Here is a 17975-nt window from a genome sequence, read left to right as displayed (position 1 = left end):
TTGCACGTCAAAGATGTACGATTGCGTGCCAACGGCGGCGCATACCAACGAGCGTCCAGCAGAGCAGCGGATCGATCTTCACCAGCGACAATTGCTACACATTCCTGAAGCCCTTCCACATCAAACGGTACACACGAAAGGCACGTTTACGCAGCGCCAGCCGTAAACCACGAATGGTGCATGGCAAGGATTCTCTACTCGGAAATGACCCCCAAAACGTGCCCAGATGCTCGCGATCGAACAAGATCACACGGACGACCTTTGCGTTTGCGTGTGCTTAGTAGTTCCTTGGGACGGGTTTACATTTTATCTCGACACTTCTACCCGTCTTAATGATCGATCCTAACCGCACTAACGATTCCAGCTGTTTGCATGACGCATGATCCGTAGCCTTAATTACTCCTGAAACCAAACATGCACGAGTAGCAAAACCGCACCGATGACAACACCGTCCTGTCTCATTAAACACGGCCCAACGTTAGGGCGAAATTGTGCATTTCCGGCATTCCGGCATTGCGGTCTGATCGCGCAGTGTATCCCTGCGCCGTGCGTTATTTACGGCCAGTTAGCCCGATTGCCCGATCGAGATCGATTACCTGCCACACGCTTCAATCAACCGTTATTAAACTGTTATATGAAGGGTCGCCGTGTTACCGATCGTCTCCCGGTTCGGCAGGTTCGTCCAGCGCGTTGGTAAATTATTTCATCTCATTAATCACCCAAAGTAGCGACCCGTTTCGAGCCGTCCCATTCTAACCACGCGTGCATGCCCGTGCGTCGAGGCCGAGATCGTAAGATCTTAAACTGACCACAAAACCAATTAAGCTCGAAGGTAATGGACCGGATCGAGGAACGAAGGGCGGCACGCGCTGTGACAGGGCGGTCGTGGAGTCAGGTGGGCACATTTGGATTGTCATAAGCCGCGCGCGCGCGCGCGTCGTACCGGAGTCGCCGATGCATACAACAGCGCTTCTGGCCGGTTAGCACAATCGTACGGATAGTGGCGCGAAAGGACGGCTGCTTACGGTGCAGACAGAACGATCGGCAGCACGGCCGGTTACAGTCGAATGACTCCCGCAAACGAATCGAACGGATCGAATGACCATTTTCAGGCCTGAGGGTTAGATTTCTATTACCGCTAAAGCTGAAGTTATTGAATTATATGGACGCGGGGTGGACAAGCAAACGGTCTAACGGTCAGCTGTTTGTGTAACTGTGTTTATTTGTCTAAAAGGGGACTAACCATTAGCGGTGCTTACATTCGAACGATGTAAAAGGCCATTTGCCAATACCATTACCAAATTATTGCTTTACATTGTGTATACATGGGAATGTTTAACAGATATACAAGGGTTTTCTTTTCCATATGCTCACATGTTTCGAATCAATTATTCTAACTTACTGTAGCTAGCAAGGACACTTTATGTAAGGATTTAAGAGCACCACATCGATTTCAACAGCATCCTCAGCTGATAAGAGTATTTCTTGTGCGTGTTTGTGATTGCAATAGAACTTATACCTCAATTTGATTTGATTTTGCAACCATATTGCACGATTGTCGCTTCGATACATAACCATAATTGCACTCGTTTCGTACCGTCTCACTATGCAGACACCAGCCGTACATCCCGAACGGCGACCGCTAGCGTGCTGCTGCTTGGACGGCTCCACTTTTCGCCCATACACTTTATCGCTATCTCCAGCAGCTTTCTTCCGGCTTCACGCCAATGAACTTCGCCGATGCTGCTAACGGCACGCCTGTCCACGAGCGTACTCAAATCCCGTCCTTCCGCTCGCTGACGGCATATGTAGCCCGCCAGATCAATTTCACTGCGAGATTCCTTCTCCGCCAGCACCGGCTCGCCGGTCACGGTTTCAGCAATCACGATACCGAATGCAAAAATGTCCAGCGCCGGTGACACATCGCCACGGACCGCTTCCGGTGCCATGTACGCATTCGTACCGATGATGCTGGTCGTGGTCCGTGAGCTGGTCAGTTTGATTAGCCCGAAATCGCACAGCTTCGCAACAGAACCGTCCAGCAGAATGTTGGCCGATTTCACATCACGGTGAATGATTTTTGCTTTTTCGTGAAGAAATACGATTGCATTGGCGATATCTTGCAGGTACTTTAATCGCGTTTTGTCCTCCATTTGTCGCTGCCCTCGTCGTACTAGGGACAGAGCCATTTCCAGGTTACCATCCTTCAGGTACTCGTACACCAAGCACAGATACGGACCATCCGAACTGGAACCCAGCAAGCTGACCACATTCGCGTGACAATGGTTCGAGAGAATGTCCCGTTCCAGTTGAAATTTTTCCCGAAACTTGTACTTGTCTGGATCGAGCCGTTTGACCGCTGCCACGGGAATGGTGGACGAGAGTTGAAGCGCCAAAAATACTGTCCCAAAACCTCCGGCACCAATCGACCGGCCATCGGGTGCCTGAAGATTACCGTTAGTGAATGGTGCCGGGTTAAAGCTGTCGGTAGCGTTACACAGCAGATCGTAAGAAAATTCTGCAACCGTAATGGCGGGCGCTGAAAACTTTATCATATCGCTAACGGAATCGTCACTGGATGGTACCACCACCGCTGAAGAACTGACTTCACTTTCCGGTGAGTCTGTGCTGCTGGAATCGGAACCCAGCATCGACAGCATTGGAACGCTGTTATGAGTATTGTTTGCACTATTCGAACTGATCTCCGACTGTGCGCCGTCCGACCCGTGTCCCAGCAAGGCCGATAGTGCCGGGATATCTTCCCGCTGCTCTCTTGGCGCTGTGTTGTCTTCCTTCACACTTTCCGCTCGGCCAAATATGGACAGATTTGGGGTATATTGATCAACGACCTCGTTCGCTATATGATCATAGTTTCGATTGTTTTGCAGTTTAGAAGATTCCAGCTTCCCAGCCGGTGATTGGTTACCGTCTGCGGTGATGCCCAGCGCCGAAAACATTGGCAGTCTATCGCCCGATGTCGGACCCTCCGGTAGGGGAGTGTTGTGCGGCTTGAATGTCGGTTTTCTTGGACTGGACGGCCCAGGAGCTTGGTCGGCGTAACGTTCCATCAACACCGGATTGCGTACGTCGGGTGCGTCCGGGGCAGGATGAGTATTGTTGTTGCTCGACGAAAACACCAACAACTCTCCGTCCGCAATGGACGATGACTTTTCCTTGATTTCAAACCGCTTCATCGGGCACATTTTGTCGTAATAGTCCCGGTTGTTGTCGATCGTCACGGATTCCACATTGTTCTGTAGGATAGTCGAGCTTGGATAGCTTATACCGTTTAGCAACGACTCCGTTTGATAATCGTCCGACAATGTCACGTCTATCGGTGCACCAGGGCCATCTTTTGGTCGGGCGGGAGGTTTCTCCTTCAGCAGCGTCGTCAAGTATTCAGCGGCCCGGATTTGTTTTGCACGCACCAACAGCGTTAGCAAATGCTCGACCGTTGGGCGCACCTGTCCGGAAACAGCCCACTCGTCGAGGAGTAGCTTGGCTGGAGAACTGTTGCTTTTTTGACTTTCCGTCTCGAGAATGCTGCAATCGAATGACTATCATAAGCACAGACAGCCTTGCAAAGGAGCACCAGAAGTGACTCACCTCTCATTCAGTCCGGTATATTTGAGCGCGTACTCCTCCTTGGAGAGGTCGTCCAGGTTCCTTGGAATCATGTACAGAAAGTCTCGCCAACCTTCGCTGGTGTCCAGGATGTGCGCCAACGTTTCCAGATGGAAGGCCATGTGACGAATCTCCATGTTCCGGTGCATTATTGCGGCAAACCATCAGCTACCAGACCAGCCAGCCAGCCAGACCCAAGGGTTGTTTTGATTAACTTATTTATGTTGTTGCTTTGTGTGCGTCGTGTCAAAACTGACAGCTCTCGACGTGTCAGGCATGACATTTCCCAGTTGCGAATGCCGTGTGTTCTTCTGCGGGAAATAACAAGCCGGGAAACGAATAAACAAATGTGAAATTTGTCCCGAAAGTTTAAGGAAGTCCTATCAAGCAACCGCCCGTTCGATACGTACCACCGGCCAGATGGAGCGCAATCACCGCGAGGACCAATGCAACGAAATCGAGGCGCTCGATTCGATCTACTGCGGCGAGCTGGAAGTGTTGGAAACGGAACCGCACAAGTTCCGACTACCGATCGCCACTACCGAGTATGACCCGGAGGTGGAAACCGAAGGCCTCTCCTGCCAGCTCCTGTTCACATACACAGAAAAATATCCCGACACAGCGCCGTTGGTGGAGATCGAGGAACCGAACAACTTCCAGGATGGGTACGAGGAGGAACTGCTGGAACACATCCACAAAACGATAGAGGAAAACATCGGCATCGAGATGATCTTCTCGCTGGTATCGTCCGCACAGGAATGGCTAAACGTGAAGTATGACGAGCTGAAAAATGCGGCCGAAACCGCCAAGGAAGAGGCCAAGCGAAGGGTCGAAGAGGAGGAGATGAAAAAGTTCGAAGGAACGCGCGTGACGGTCGAATCGTTTATGGTGTGGAAAACGCAGTTTGAGCAGGACATGGGCATTACGGAACGAAAGGAGAAGGTGGCGGCCGAATCCCGCAAGCTAACCGGGCGGGAACTGTTCCTCAACGACAATACGCTGAACGAGTCGGATCTGAAGTTCCTCATGGATGCTGGCGAACCGATTGAAAATGTGCGCATCGACGAGTCGCTCTTCCAAAATATCGATGATCTGGATCTGGACTCCGACACGGACGACGAGGATTACGTGCCAGAGTAGGCGTGTTGCGTGCGTGAATATCGGATGGAGTTTGCTTGTTGCTTGAAGAGACTGTAACCCTGCCGAAATACAGTGAAAGTTATTACTTACGGCAATTTATTCCAATTTATTGCATTCTTCGGAGGTGATTTCCTGCGACGCTGGGACGAGGAATCGATCGTATTTTTTTAAGAGAAGATTCGTCGCATTACTCTGTAACTTCTGTAATTGTGGCCGTGCGCAACGTTGGTTCAAGATCATCCAGATCCACGTCGGAATCATTGTCCTCGGCATTGTTGGTGCTGTCCGCTTTGTTCGTGTCGTCCTTCTGTTGCTCGTTCTTTTTCTCGCGCGGGAAATCCAGCTTTGCCCACGTTCCCGGCTCTGCTTTGACCAGCGTTATTTCTACCTTTGTGCCGAACATTTGGACCTTACACTGTGTCACATCGATAACCTGATAACAAACAAAAGGGAACTATTTTACCACTCCTCTTTCTCCATGACCCACTTCACATGCTTACCCCGCGTAGCTCCATATCCACGTTGTACTGGTTACCATCCTGCTGTGGAAACACCAAGCAAATAGCCAACCGGATCGGATTCACACGAACGTAGCTCTTTGCGTAATGGTAGTTTTTCGCATACACCGTCACCACCACCGTAGTGGCCGTTTGATGCCAGTCCAGGCGGCACTTGATCGCTTTCGATTCATCTTCCTCGCTGACCCACAAATGCTTACCAGTTTCGCAACCGGCCTGATTCATGAACGCAGTAAAATCGGAAGTTTTCCGTTGACAGCAGGACCAAAATTTCATTCCCTCGTGGAAGATCGGCACTCCCGGATGGTAAACGCACGGTTTGTCGTTCGCGTTGGTATCGCCATACGTGCAGCTGCAGCCACCGTGCTTGCATACCGTGCTGGCATCGATAGCGGCAGGATCCGTGGTGCTCTTCTTCTTCGTCGCCACAGCTGGCATTTCGTCAATCTGTTTCCGGAAAGCCGGTGCTACCCACGGTTCCAACGTAGTTACTGGCGTCTCAAATGCCGGACGCTCCATCGTCGGACGTATCGGCTCGCGAATCTTCACCTCAACCGGGGCCGCTGCTTCCGTCACTGAAGAGTCCTCTTTACGCTTTTCCGGTTCTGGCGGCTTCTCGTTTGAATGCAGCCCCCGGGTACAGCCTTTGATGTTGAGGAATTCCGTAAAATCCACGCTTTTCTTGTTGCAGCAGGTCCAACCTTTGTAGGCATCGTGGAAAAACGGCACTCCGGGATGGTGAACGCAATCTGCGCAAAGGGTGGGAATGATGAATGAAAGGAAAACTCACTTCCGAAAACGTGGCAGGCTGTTAAACCCACATACCTTCGCTATTGTCCTGTGGGTCGAAACTTTGACCACATCCTCTGTTATAGCATACGACCATCGGTGGCATGGTTCCGATCGTACTACACTCGTCCGTGTGCTTGTGAAGCAACGATTTTTATTCGTTTAAGGTATTCCGTTAATGTAGGCCGGTGCTATTGTCTCAATTGGTCGTACGTACACGCTGAAACGTATTAATTGAACCGGTATTGTAGTGTCCTTATTGAGAATGTTCGAGAAACCACGCGAAGTTGCGGATTTGCAAAACTATTTTCTGCCGCTAATGTTTTTTTTCTATTTGCTGTTGGCTGCAAAAATGCACGGTTTCCGCGTTGACAGTTGCGATCAACACAAGCCATCGGGTAGCTGTCAAGCTTCGGGCGAGCTTCGGGTTGTTCGAGGCGCGCGCGTGCTCAATACCACAGTTGATTTAGTTTGACACATGCGTTTTGATCCAAAACAAAACATTCACACAAACAACTTATTCCGCAAACATAACCGAAAAGCTTTGCATTGCTTTATTGTAGTGAATATTATTTCTCAAACACGGAGAAAGGTGAGTGAAACCAGTCTAGTTTGATAAGTTTATTGACTTTTTGGTTTGCCGCGGTACAAATCGTATCCAAAAATCATCCGGTCCGTACACCAACCCGGTACGCCGTCTCGAAATATCCGGCAAAGGAGCAGCATCCCTTGGGGACAGATCGAATCGCTGCATGAGGGTAACCACGATCAAAAACATTGTGTTGCGGGTATAGGTCTGCCCGGGACACTCTCGTTTGCCCGCACTAAATGGAAGTGACCGATCGTTCGACAGCACCAAACTGCCCGTCTCGTCCAGGAAACGTTCGGGCCGGAACGTGTCCGGATCACCCCAAACGTCCGGCTGATTGTTGATGCTGTCCAAGCTGAACAAAAGCATCGTGTTCGCTGGTATGTTGTACTCTTCGAACTTTACATTTTGTTGTGCCCGATGCACGACTCCCGAGGGAATTAGCGTATCTATTCGCAGACACTCTCGAAGCGTCGCCTCGGTGTACGGTAGATTGGTGCGATCGTTGAGCGTTGGGAGCCGGTCGTTCTGCACGACCTCATCGATTTCCTGTTGCATTCGTTTGGCAACCTCAGGGTTCAGCAGCAATCGCTCGAGAACCATTGATAGTTGAAGGGCTGTTCCGGAAGTTGCGGGAAGGAGAAAATCTACCAGACCAAGTACCAGTTGGTCATCTAAATGTTAAAGAAGCTAGTAAGAACCAGGATTAAAGGATTATGAAGCTACTTACATTGAAACGTGACTTCATCATCCTGTGGGAAATGGTTTTGCATCTCGCGCAGATACACATCGACGAAATGGCGAGGATTATTCGCATCAAACGTTTGCAGCTGTTTGTTCACAATAGTTTCTATCAGTTGACATGCCCCCATTATTCCACCTCGAATTTTGTTATACTTGATGGTAAACGGGAATATGAACCGTAGCCAGGGGTAATAGCTGTAGATGGTTCCGTAGTCATCGGCATTCCGTAGGAATAGAAGTCCATTTCGGCCAGCTCTGGGAAGTGAGTGGATTTTTCATCGTTAATGTTCAAACACACTTGCTGGAAGCAAACGTGCCACTTACTGCACCAACGAGTTGGCCCTCGCACGATCGTATCGTTCACCAATTGCTAGTTGCAGGAATATGTTCGTAAGTGTCACCAAAAACACATCCGGACACTTCACGGTTCCTCCTGCTTGTATGAAGTCACGCTCATAATCATATCGTTGCCGAAACGTTAGAACATCCACCAGTTGCTGTAGTTCCTGTTCCACCTCCCTTTCGTACTGTTCCGAGCGTCTGCCGAATCCATAATCGCGTAGATGCCGCAAGAAGAACCAACGTTGATCCTTCCAGTTCGGGCCATCAATGAAATTGATACCCCGCAGTTTAAACTCTTTCTGACGCAACTTGGCCAAAAATAGGGCCGGTCGTCCATCGAGCTCACGCCTTGCCAACAGCTTTCGAGCGATGTCGAGATCCTGAACGATGATCGTTGGATAGCCTGCCAGTGACAAACCGAGCACCTTGGTTTTGTAGAAGCTGGCAATTTTTGACGCGGCCCGATGCAGATGTCGCTGGTTGAGTAGCAACAGCAGTCCGTAGTCTTCCAGAATGGGTAACCGTGGTGGTCCCGGTGGATAGTTAGCGGGCCGTTTAATGTTGTGTAGATAGAACCGGTACGCGAGGAGCAGCGCCATCGCAGACCACAGGAACACACTTATGATAGCCATTCGATCGGTTCGAACAAACAAAACGAACTTGTTGTATCGAACGCGCTTTATATAAATCTATTTCGTCGATGTTTCGCTTCGCATAGCGCATGTGTTAGCATTCGTTTATCACGCAACGCTTTTAATGTTGATCTTGGCCAAAGTGATGGGTCGGTCCGTACACTGGCATTCACGGACGATTTGGATGGAGCCACACAACGCATAGTATAAGTTGTTGTTTCAATTTTTGTTCTTTTATTTTGTAACAAAACATTAGAGATATTTACAAGTAGTGTATGCTCAGAAGTACTAGAAACAAACATGTCTTAATTTCCCTTAAGATAATCTAGGGAATAATATGTGTAATAATATATGTGTTAGCCCTTCATCCCACGACTTCATCGAGGCTCAAACCTTAACCAATAGTCTTCCGGCGCAATAATAACACCGGTGTTCCGTTTGCTCAAATCCGGCAACCGCGTATTCGGAGGCTGGCGTATGTTAAAGTTCTGCATCAAAGCTGCCAACGTCAAGAACATAATGTTCCGGGCAAACGTTTCGCCGGCACACAGTCGCTTACCAGCACCGAACGGCACGGAAAGATCCTTTGCCAGACAAAGCTTACCGTCCTCATCGAGGAACCGGTCCGGGCGGAAACATTCCGGATCGCCCCAATACTCCTTCTGGTTGTGGATCGCATCCAGCCCGAGAAGCACGAGCGTGTCCTTCGGTACGTCGTAACCGCGCAGCGTCGTATCTTCCTGGGCTCGGTGAGCGATTCCCGACGGAACGAGCGTATCGATGCGCATGGCTTCACGCAGGGTCGCCTCGGTGTACGGTAGCTGGCTGCGATCGTCCAATGTGGGCAGCCGACCGTCACCTACGACTTCATCGATTTCGCGCTGCATCCGCCGAACCACGTGCGGGTTGTGCAGCAAACGTTCCAGCAGCAGTGCCACCTGTGTGGTGGCGCCGGAAATGGCGGGAAAGAAGAAATCGACCAAACCGAGCAATAGCTGATCGTCTGGAAGAAAGATAGTGGCGTCACTTGTGTTGTGTGCAGGCTTCGACCGGTCGCACGGTTCTTACGCTGGAAGGTAAAGTTCGGATCCTGCGGAGTGCATTTCACCATCTCGCGGAAGTACAGATCCAGGAAGCAACGCACGTGGTTTTCGTCGAACGTGCTCAAATACTTGTCGATGATCGTCTCCATGAAACCGTTCACATTAAGGCTCGCTTTCCGGATCAAGTTGTACTTGCGCGAGAAGGGATAGATGTAGCGAAGCGACGGAAAGTAGCTGAGAATGGTTCCGTAGTCGTCCCCGTTACGTTGGAATACCATTGCATTCGAACCAGTACTGCGAAGTGAAGAAAGCGAACCCCCCACCCGTTAATGATAATCGATCACTGAACTTTAACGCACTGCTCACTGATCGCACGTTCACCAACTGTTCAATTCACTCACTCGTACAGCACGCCCGTTTCCTCGCGGGACAATCGCTCGCCGGACACGATCTGCAGGAACGCGTTCGCAAAGCAGCTAAAGAATACGTTCGGACACTTGACGTACCCGTCCCGCATGATCGCTTTCTCATGCTCATGCTTCGGCCCGTACCGCAACAGATCGATTAACACCAGTAGCTCACTGTTCACTTCTGCCTCGTGCTGTGGAAACCGTCGGCCAAACCCGTAGTCACGCAGGTACCGCAGGATGAACCAACGCTGCTCCTTCCAGCTCGGTCCATCGGTAAAGAATATTCCGCGCCGATTAAAGTCTTTGTCGCGCATACGGGCGATGTAGAGGTCCGGCCGACCGTCAAACACTTTACGGTTCAGCACCTCCTTCGCCACCGCAAGATCATTCACCACGATCGAGGGGAAGTTTTTGAGCGAAAGGCCGAGGATTTTGGTGCGATAGAAATCACCTAGCGCGAGGGCCGCTTTGTGCAGATGGCGCCCGTTGATCAGCAGTAGCAGTCCATAATCGCCCAACAGCGGAAACAGCTCCGGTGGTCCGGGTGGAAAGTTTTTCCCCGGTCGACCGGCTAGCGGACGCAGCAAGCGATAGAGCAACAGTAGTACGGCGACTCCCCACAGGAGCAGTGTTGTGGAAGCCAACATCTCGTCGGTAACTGAACCGGTTCGAGGTTTGCTGAAGACTTTTTATAAGAGATAACCGGCCGGCCCGAGCGGGCGAGTGTCGTGATTGGAGCGCGTCGGTAGCGGCCGGAAGGAAAAGCCTCTTGAGATGATGGTGCGAAGACGGTGATGTGCTCCCGCATCGATGTGGTCGTTATTTTGGAGTACATGCACAACACACCCTTCTCAAACGCATGCAATTATCTCGCTTTAATCGTAAAGCGAACAAAAACATCACCGGCAGTACTAGGGTACCGGCAGCAGTAGGCCACAGCTGGGGTTGACAAGATGTTTGAATGTAACAAACCTATTTGTCTTCTGTCCAGTCGGGTCACCCGATGGGTTATGGCTGCACGTTTATGGCATTTTTGTTTTTGTCAAAAAAGCAAACGATCTTTTTACGGCAGGAACATTGCTGTTTTTGCAATCTACTCCTGCAGTAAACATTCTTATCACGGCTCAGAGAACCGGATCAAGCCAGGAGTTTTGCTCAAAATTTCGCATCTGGAATGATTTGCGCCTTTGGAGGGACTCTTGTGTGTGTGTGTGTTTTTAATTTTTTCTTTACAAAAATCTCGATAAATTTTACTTAAAATATTCATTTTTATGATAGATTGTACGGTGATTACAGGGTTCACCTATAAATAGCAAAGGTCGGCGAGCATATCTTAGCGGTTCGCCCAAACGTTTAAGCTATCTACGGCCATCGATAGCGATTCGCATGTACGATTAGCGAATGACACAAAATGGATAGTGAATCGTGTGCACACTTTAGTGAATGTCAGATGTCGGCGTGGATCAAGGTTTATGGATAAAGAAGGTAGAGTTGCTTAGAGCAAATTGACATTTCTCGACCTGACATAACAGTTCCGTGGTGATCGAGGGGAAGGGTATTGCGAAGAGAGATGGCAGCGTCGGAGGAGGCGCCGGTGGTGGTATCGCTTGCGATTTTTTGGCGAAAAATGCAACCAAATATCGTCAATCTTCTGTGGAACAACATTTGATATGCGAAGATGACCCATGAATTAGCGAAATTGCTCAAGGGATTGAGAATCGAGGCTGTTTGTTCATGTTTGTTGCCCCATACCATATGTTTTTGTAAATAAACTCTGACATAACTCGACTAAAATGTCGCCCTGTCAAATCGATAAAAATTCCCCTTCTAAATACATACACCTTGGCGTGGATTGGAAATGTACGTTTATATGACCTATGTTGAGGGGTCGAGATTTGCAAAAAACGTGTAAATTTCGGTTTTTATGTAATTGGGAAGTTGTTGCCCAATTGGAAACATCAGAAGAACAGCCATGAGGAGAATTCAAACATGGACGTATATACACAAATTCAAATTTGATGCGCCACGATAAGTACCCCACGTACTTATCCCCACGATAAGTATTGCCACGATAAGACCCCCTAGTAACTAAAGATGTTCGAATGGGTTCAAGTTTGCCATCGATATCAGAACGGTTTTAAGTACAATGCATCAAGACTAGCCAGGGACAACTATTCTACAGTAAATAATGACACAGAGATTTTATTTGTATTGTTCGAGCATTTGCCACTTACAAACTATGTTTATCGCAAACCATGCACACCAAACGTACACACACAAACACACACGGGAAATCCACAAATCGACGGGAAACGGTTCCCCGGGAAACCTCTTTAACGGGCCGTAAATTTAATTTTAAAATCAGGAGCAGTGCGAATAACGCCGGTCAAATGCTGCCGTGGGTCAGGTGAGTGTTCCACAGTGAAGGTGAACTGCTGCACTAGCGTCGTGATCGTGAGGAAAAGCGCATTGCGAGCAAAGGTTTCACCGGCACAAACTCGCTTGCCCGCCCCGAACGGTACGGAACGATCCTGCTCGAGCGACAAGTTGCCTTCCTCGTTGAGCAACCGTTCCGGTCGGAAGGTGTACGGTTCGGGGAAAATGTCTTCCTGATGATTGATGTAATCCAATCCGTTGATTATGAGTGTGCCCCTGGGAATTTGGAAACCGGCCAGCTCCGTGTCGGTGGTGGCTACGTGTGGGATGCCCGATGGTACAAGCGTATCAATCCGCAGTGCTTCCCGCAGGACGGCTTCACAGTACGGCAGTTGGGTACGATCATCCAACAGCGGAAGTCGCGACTGTCCCACGTGTCGCTCGATTTCGGCGTACATTTGTTCCAGCACGGCAGGATGCGCGACCAACCGTTCCAGTATGAGGCCCAGTTTGGCCGGGATGGCAGAAAACGCTGGGACAAGGAAATCGGCACAACCAATGATCAACTGATCGTCTGCGGGAGAGAGGGATATCGATTAGCTTCGCCTTAAATCCGACGATCGCCTATTACCGCTTACATTCAAACCCAAACGCATCGCTGCCGCTCGTAGGTTTGCTGCCCGTTTGGCGCATTTCACGAATGTACGCATCGATAAAGCACCGGACGTCGTCCTCATTGTACGATTGCTCACACTTTGCTGCCAGCGATCGTATCACACCGTTCGCCTTCCGATTTACCTCCCGCAGCAAACGATAGCGACTAAATCCCGGCAACAGGTGGCGTATCCAAGGGATGTAGCTTAACGCCAGCCCATAATCGTCACCCTGCCGATGGAACGCAAGAGAGCATTTGCCAACCCTGCAAACAGTTTGAAAGCCGCGAATAAATCAACAGCCGACCACAAATGCGACACGCCGTACTCACTCAAACAGAACCGCTTGATCTTCGCGTTCCAGCCGCGTTGCGGTCAGCATACGCAGCAGCACGTTGGAGAAGAGGGCAAAAAACATCTGCGGACAAACGGCATATCCGGTCGAGCTGTCCACAATCGACCGCTCGTGTTCGTGCTGCGGTCCGTCCTTGAGCAGAGCGATTAGTTCCGTCAGTCCGGTTTGCAAGTCCTGCTCCACGGTTTCGTTCCGTCGACCGAAACCGTACTCGTGGAGCGTTTTCAGGAAAAACTTGCGCTGTTCCCGCCAACTGTCCCCATCGGTGAAGAATATTCCTGCGAGATATTAAATGCTTTCAATTAGAAAAAAACGATTGAAACGATTGTCCAACGGTTACCTCTTCTCGCGTACTGCTCGTCACGAAGCCGTGCCAGGAACAGATCCGGCCGACCATCGAACTCACTCCGCAGCAACACTTGCCGTACAGTGGCGTGATCGTTCACAACGACCGCCGGAAGTGGACCGAGGTACAGCCCAACGAGCTTACTGTTGTACAGCTGCGTCAGCTTGGCCGCAGCACGATGCAGATGGTTGTAGTTGAGCGCGAGCAGGAACGGGTAGCTGCCCAGCAGCGGTAGCCTCGGTGGTCCCGGTGGAAACCGTTCCGATGGGCGATGAAGAACGTATCTTATCGCGTAAGAAATGGACAGCACGACCAGCGCCGCTAAAATTAAATCCATCATCGATGATATCATTGCCACGAAGTTAATTACGACCAAGGTGTCGGGAGGGACGGGTAGTAGGTCCGTTGGATCAAGCCAAAAATGATGGGGGTGAGGATGGATAATTAGACGCCAAGCTAAACTGTTATCTCAAATACACGCTCCGTCTGGAGGAGTCTTCCGCATTCTACCAACGTTCACAAACGACTGAAGTCCAACTGCTGAAAGCCAAGGGAGGGTTTCCGTTGGCACAGCCGAGCTGGAGATCATCGTTAATGTCGTCGTGGTGTGTTGTGTAGTGGGTTTTTTGTTTGTGCTGCTTTATTTCGTATTCTCGGTTTGCTGCTGGTGTTCGCTGTGTGTCTGTATGTGTCTCTCCAAAAACTGAACCAGATGGGAATCGGTTTAGATATGATGCGCTTCCTCGCCACCGTCAAAGACGTGAGGACGAGGAGAGCAAAGCGGCGGCTGCGAAACACATAAACGATGGCCGCACTCCGATTTGTGGTTCGGGGTGTGGTGAAGCGTATTTTTAGAAGGCGCAATATATCCCAACCACACTGTCCCTCAAAGCGCAATAGGAACCGGACGGGCGATTTGCCGTTGAACAACGGTTCGAGAAGTCGAGATGTTCCCCAGAGTTGCAGAGTTGCTCAACTGACCGACCGGGGGATTCAAAAAGGGTTTCCTTTTTTGTATTGATCTCCCAATCATTGCTAGGACAATGTTGAAGAGTTCTCAGAGTTTATATTCCCGAATCAATATGCCTCAAGACTTTTTTTATTGCAACTAGTTATCCGCTACGGATACTACTAAATCAAATACTAAGATTTCTACCGGGCGATTGGAAACCACTGGCACGCGCGATTCTGGAGATGATTGAGATGCGTAGAAAACCGCGCACAAACGAAGAAAAAGACGGAAGCGTACTTTCTCTCACTTTTCGCTTCACAAGCAAGGCGTTAGGTGTTCGATGAAGGGTTCGTGAAACATCCGTTGCCATGGTGACGCGTAAATGCGTTTCGGAAGCAGACGATAATCTTATTGCCGGACGAGAGAGTTTTCTTCCCTGCTTCGAAGGGGAAGCCTTTGTCACGTGCGTGTGCCGTCGTTGAATTTTGGCCCCGTTTAAGATGTTTTCCTGTTCTTCTTCGAGAATGGATTCCAACGCACGCACGAGCGTATGGTCGTCAGCTGTTGATTTTGGAGACCCTTTTTTTCGGACCAGCATATACGGGCAAAAAAGAAGAGTAGCGCCGTTTAAAATCAAAGCAAACAAAGAACTCGAACGGCCGACTGGTTTTGCAATAGTAGGCTAAGGTGAAGAAGGGACACTCATGATGGAAGTTTGTTTGGAGTAGTGGGGCCGTTTTATTTACGTTTCGATGGCATTATTTGCGCAGACCAATATCATCAACCAAGACGGGTACGCATGAGAAAATATAACACAAAAATAATTCGTCTTTCAGCGATCGAGAAGCAAAATAAATAATTAAAACTTCTTTGGCTTGTGTTCTTTCGTTTGAAATCGAAATAAAGCTCCCCATGCAATCGGCACACATGCTTCCCGTAGTAAGGGTTTTAACATCTTTATGACCCATGATACTACACTCTGATTGTCGCGTTTGACCTGCTGGTTAACATTTGAGTCGTTTTAACATAAAAAAACGTCGTAAAGTATGTTTGTTTGATGAATTTTGAATAACAAAAAATAGTTGATTTGTTCGAGCCATCTGGAGCTGGGCCAGTGGCCACCAATTTAAATCTTGTTTAATGGAGAGTTTTCTTATGCGTATTTTACGACTACCGAACAAGCGACCATCGTGTCGTCTTTTCAGTGATAAGCAATCTAGAGCATGGTTAAAAATACCAGCATAATTGTTTCATCTTTCTATCTCACAGGCTCCCCTCACCCCTCCCTATCGCTTTTGGGCACGTCGACATTCGACCACCGTCCGATGGATGCATCAGCCACGCTAGAGCGCGCAACGGAACTGATCAAATGCTGTAAGGTACCGCGGTTGCTCACCAGCATCGAGGAAGGTCCACTAGAGCGGGCCACCTTTGAGCACTTTCTGCACGTGCTGGATGGGACGCTTCCGATAGTGTTCGATCTGGTGGCCCAGCACGGTACCACACTGACCGGTTACGATGCGTACCACGAGGACGGTAACGTCGAGTTCAAAGCCGGGCTGGCACTTGTGATAGCCGAGCAGTACAGCGCGGATGATGCGTCGGTTGGTGAGGAGTATCGCACCGGTAGGGCGTCATTGCGGAACCGTATCGCCCAGTTCTACCAGGGCCACGAACTGGAGCATCTGCTGACTGACAAGGGCAGTGATCGGGTTTGGCGTCACTTGTACGACCATTACCGGCGGGTGCTGTCGGCGAATGAGTGGAAATATCATCCGGCCGACGTAACGGGGTTTGTACAGCTGGTGGAGCTCCTGTACGGTCCCTATCCGCTGACCGTTATCCCACCGGAGCTGGACGATGACGCAGCGGCATACATTCTGTCGGTGGGCATTACGTTGGTGGAGTTTTTCGAGGCCACCTATCAGCTGATGGGATTGCGATTATTTTGCGTACTGCTGGGACCACGGCATCGGCCCGTCATGCGCCGGACAAACATTCACCACGTGGTGTACAGCAATGCGAAGAAGCTGACCAACAAATGCAATCAGGACCTGTTTCTGGAGGCGCTGTGGAAATGCATCTATCTGTACGTGGAGTTGGAGGAAGCGGAGCGGCAAGATTTTACACAGGTAAGGTAATTCGTTGTGTGTCTTTGAGCTTATTCGGCCTGACATGCGTATGCGGAACACCCTTTTGCAGTGGAACACCGTTGACGACATCATGGACGTACTTTTGAATGGGCTCACGTTCCAGACGAAACTCAGCATGTCCGGCATCTATTTGCTGTGCCTGCTGAAGCTGCTCGCACTAGATCTGCCCAACTACATCATCGATGGGCTGGACGAGGTTCAATCGATCGACCGCAAGTGTCACCTGTACGAACCGGTTTGCGAGCAGCTGCGGCAGGAGTGTCTCGCTGGGTTCCACAACCGGCGGTACTACCGCTGGCTGCACCAGATCGTGCAACTGTTGCCACACGAAGCCCTCAAATGCCAGGGTACTTCGCGGGAGAACGGAAGATATTGTCATGTATGTATTCATGCACTTTTGAACCAGCAACAAATTTTGGACTCGTACCAAATCGTTGGCCGTAAGCTTAATTAATTCTCATCCAATCATGCAATCCCTTCTCTCGCAGGGTGTAAATCTACTCTTCATACTAGTCACGTTCCCAGTAGAACCGGAAGCGCTACGACCAAGCCATCTAGGGATGCAGACGTGTCTGGTCGAGTTTATTAACGTGTTCAAACAGTACGAACAGCAGCAAAGTTCTCTCGCAGCCAAACGGTCCAGCGCATCGAGCGACTTCGTGTACAACACCAAGGCACTGGTGTCGGTCAGTAAAACGATGCTGGTGTTTCTCACCACACTCGCACCCCGTTACTTTCCCGACCATCCTGCAATGGCAACGCTCGGGCAGAAGCTGGCGGACGATTATGCCGACTGTGATTCCATCATGTACAACTGCATGCAGAGTTTGATTGAAACATTGCGATAGGTGTGAGCGGGCAGTGAATTGGACAAAGAATCGAACTAGGTTATGCATTAAAATCCTCGTTGTAGGTGTAAAGAAAGATGTCAATATTTTTTTCTGATTTCATTGGCTGCTTTTCGTATCGGAATATTATTTTATTCAAATTCCAGATTTCTATGTAACTGACAGATTCGAAATGAAGTTCGACTGTGGGACTCATTTTTTCGAAACAACAACAACCACAGACGATTTCGAAGCCTCGGCGACGATGTTCGAACAAGCGCTTATGACACCTTGTTTGATTCTTAGCATTTCGTTGTTTGGAGTTTTAAAACTTTTTTTTTGTTAAAAATTCCATCAATCTTTGTAAAAAATATGATAAATAATTTTTTCACAGGCTTTTGTGCTCTGTTTTACAGAAATATCACGTAAATATGCTTGGTAAAAATGTCATCTTTTGACTACGTGTATATTTTGACAGCTGC

General features: G+C 49.5%; 7 protein-coding genes across 9 annotated transcripts; 2 read left to right on the top strand and 5 right to left on the bottom strand.

The window, feature by feature from the left end:
• Positions 1–1197: 1197 nt before the first annotated feature.
• LOC118505444 (proline-rich receptor-like protein kinase PERK2) lies at positions 1198–3843 on the bottom strand. The gene is made up of 2 exons (XM_036041242.1): positions 3607–3843; positions 1198–3543 (listed from the first exon to the last, which is right to left on the bottom strand). Exons 1-2 carry the CDS (start codon positions 3771–3773, stop codon positions 1605–1607), a joined length of 2106 nt encoding a protein of 701 aa, XP_035897135.1. The 5' UTR covers positions 3774–3843; the 3' UTR covers positions 1198–1604.
• Positions 3844–3877: 34 nt separating this feature from the next.
• LOC118505446 (RWD domain-containing protein 1) lies at positions 3878–4863 on the top strand. The gene has a single exon (XM_036041244.1). The coding sequence runs from the start codon at positions 4045–4047 to the stop codon at positions 4762–4764; it is 720 nt and encodes a 239-aa protein (XP_035897137.1). The 5' UTR covers positions 3878–4044; the 3' UTR covers positions 4765–4863.
• Positions 4833–6454, bottom strand: LOC118505445 (cysteine and histidine-rich domain-containing protein). Its single transcript, XM_036041243.1, has 3 exons — positions 6108–6454; positions 5265–6031; positions 4833–5197 (listed from the first exon to the last, which is right to left on the bottom strand). The coding sequence occupies exons 1-3, from the start codon at positions 6175–6177 to the stop codon at positions 4952–4954; spliced, it is 1083 nt and encodes a 360-aa protein (XP_035897136.1). The 5' UTR covers positions 6178–6454; the 3' UTR covers positions 4833–4951.
• Positions 6455–6530: 76 nt separating this feature from the next.
• LOC118505438 lies at positions 6531–17616 on the top strand. Of its 3 annotated transcripts, XM_036041234.1 has the most exons (5): positions 6562–6663; positions 6795–7040; positions 15783–16645; positions 16716–17045; positions 17155–17616. In XM_036041234.1, the coding sequence occupies exons 2-5, from the start codon at positions 7004–7006 to the stop codon at positions 17512–17514; spliced, it is 1590 nt and encodes a 529-aa protein (XP_035897127.1). In that variant the 5' UTR covers positions 6562–6663; positions 6795–7003; the 3' UTR covers positions 17515–17616. The 3 variants fall into 3 exon arrangements, with proteins under 3 accessions (XP_035897128.1, XP_035897125.1, XP_035897127.1); XM_036041235.1 differs by lacking the exon at positions 6795–7040 and having other exon boundaries at positions 6531–6663; XM_036041232.1 differs by having other exon boundaries at positions 6550–7040.
• LOC118505439 (probable cytochrome P450 304a1) lies at positions 6645–8548 on the bottom strand. Its single transcript, XM_036041236.1, has 3 exons — positions 7729–8548; positions 7391–7659; positions 6645–7334 (listed from the first exon to the last, which is right to left on the bottom strand). Exons 1-3 carry the CDS (start codon positions 8376–8378, stop codon positions 6679–6681), a joined length of 1575 nt encoding a protein of 524 aa, XP_035897129.1. The 5' UTR covers positions 8379–8548; the 3' UTR covers positions 6645–6678.
• LOC118505441 (probable cytochrome P450 304a1) lies at positions 8590–10517 on the bottom strand. Its single transcript, XM_036041238.1, has 3 exons — positions 9823–10517; positions 9447–9715; positions 8590–9381 (listed from the first exon to the last, which is right to left on the bottom strand). Exons 1-3 carry the CDS (start codon positions 10476–10478, stop codon positions 8756–8758), a joined length of 1551 nt encoding a protein of 516 aa, XP_035897131.1. The 5' UTR covers positions 10479–10517; the 3' UTR covers positions 8590–8755.
• Positions 12004–14172, bottom strand: LOC118505440 (probable cytochrome P450 304a1). The gene is made up of 4 exons (XM_036041237.1): positions 13556–14172; positions 13193–13493; positions 12846–13126; positions 12004–12781 (listed from the first exon to the last, which is right to left on the bottom strand). The coding sequence occupies exons 1-4, from the start codon at positions 13911–13913 to the stop codon at positions 12165–12167; spliced, it is 1557 nt and encodes a 518-aa protein (XP_035897130.1). The 5' UTR covers positions 13914–14172; the 3' UTR covers positions 12004–12164.
• Positions 17617–17975: the final 359 nt, after the last annotated feature.

Source organism: Anopheles stephensi, chromosome 2, assembly GCF_013141755.1.
Source record: "Anopheles stephensi strain Indian chromosome 2, UCI_ANSTEP_V1.0, whole genome shotgun sequence".
NCBI classification, from domain to species: domain Eukaryota; kingdom Metazoa; phylum Arthropoda; class Insecta; order Diptera; family Culicidae; genus Anopheles; species Anopheles stephensi.
This window is presented reverse-complemented; position numbering and strand designations above follow the sequence as displayed.

What these genes read in the sequence shown, in the direction of transcription:
- LOC118505444 (XM_036041242.1), bottom strand. Translation starts at nt 3,773, where the DNA reads ATGCACCGGAACATGGAGATTCGTCACATGGCCTTCCATCTGGAAACG. An exon ending in TATACCGGACTGAATGAGAG is followed by an intron (nt 3,544 to 3,606) that starts GTGAGTCACTTC and finishes ATTCGATTGCAG; the next exon opens with CATTCTCGAGACGGAAAGTC.
- LOC118505446 (XM_036041244.1), top strand. Translation starts at nt 4,045, where the DNA reads ATGGAGCGCAATCACCGCGAGGACCAATGCAACGAAATCGAGGCGCTC.
- LOC118505445 (XM_036041243.1), bottom strand. Translation starts at nt 6,177, where the DNA reads ATGCCACCGATGGTCGTATGCTATAACAGAGGATGTGGTCAAAGTTTC. An exon ending in CCCACAGGACAATAGCGAAG is followed by an intron (nt 6,032 to 6,107) that starts GTATGTGGGTTT and finishes CCCTTTGCGCAG; the next exon opens with ATTGCGTTCACCATCCCGGA. An exon ending in TGGATATGGAGCTACGCGGG is followed by an intron (nt 5,198 to 5,264) that starts GTAAGCATGTGA and finishes GTTTGTTATCAG; the next exon opens with GTTATCGATGTGACACAGTG.
- LOC118505438 (XM_036041232.1), top strand. Translation starts at nt 7,004, where the DNA reads ATGCTGTCCAAGCTGAACAAAAGCATCGTGTTCGCTG. An exon ending in AGCGGCAAGATTTTACACAG is followed by an intron (nt 16,646 to 16,715) that starts GTAAGGTAATTC and finishes ACCCTTTTGCAG; the next exon opens with TGGAACACCGTTGACGACAT. An exon ending in AGAACGGAAGATATTGTCAT is followed by an intron (nt 17,046 to 17,154) that starts GTATGTATTCAT and finishes CTTCTCTCGCAG; the next exon opens with GGTGTAAATCTACTCTTCAT.
- LOC118505439 (XM_036041236.1), bottom strand. Translation starts at nt 8,378, where the DNA reads ATGGCTATCATAAGTGTGTTCCTGTGGTCTGCGATGGCGCTGCTCCTC. An exon ending in AGGGCCAACTCGTTGGTGCA is followed by an intron (nt 7,660 to 7,728) that starts GTAAGTGGCACG and finishes CTCACTTCCCAG; the next exon opens with AGCTGGCCGAAATGGACTTC. An exon ending in TGATGAAGTCACGTTTCAAT is followed by an intron (nt 7,335 to 7,390) that starts GTAAGTAGCTTC and finishes TTTAACATTTAG; the next exon opens with ATGACCAACTGGTACTTGGT.
- LOC118505441 (XM_036041238.1), bottom strand. Translation starts at nt 10,478, where the DNA reads ATGTTGGCTTCCACAACACTGCTCCTGTGGGGAGTCGCCGTACTACTG. An exon ending in GAAACGGGCGTGCTGTACGA is followed by an intron (nt 9,716 to 9,822) that starts GTGAGTGAATTG and finishes TTCACTTCGCAG; the next exon opens with TACTGGTTCGAATGCAATGG. An exon ending in TCCGAACTTTACCTTCCAGC is followed by an intron (nt 9,382 to 9,446) that starts GTAAGAACCGTG and finishes TCTTTCTTCCAG; the next exon opens with ACGATCAGCTATTGCTCGGT.
- LOC118505440 (XM_036041237.1), bottom strand. Translation starts at nt 13,913, where the DNA reads ATGATATCATCGATGATGGATTTAATTTTAGCGGCGCTGGTCGTGCTG. An exon ending in CGAGCAGTACGCGAGAAGAG is followed by an intron (nt 13,494 to 13,555) that starts GTAACCGTTGGA and finishes AATATCTCGCAG; the next exon opens with GAATATTCTTCACCGATGGG. An exon ending in GATCAAGCGGTTCTGTTTGA is followed by an intron (nt 13,127 to 13,192) that starts GTGAGTACGGCG and finishes AACTGTTTGCAG; the next exon opens with GGTTGGCAAATGCTCTCTTG.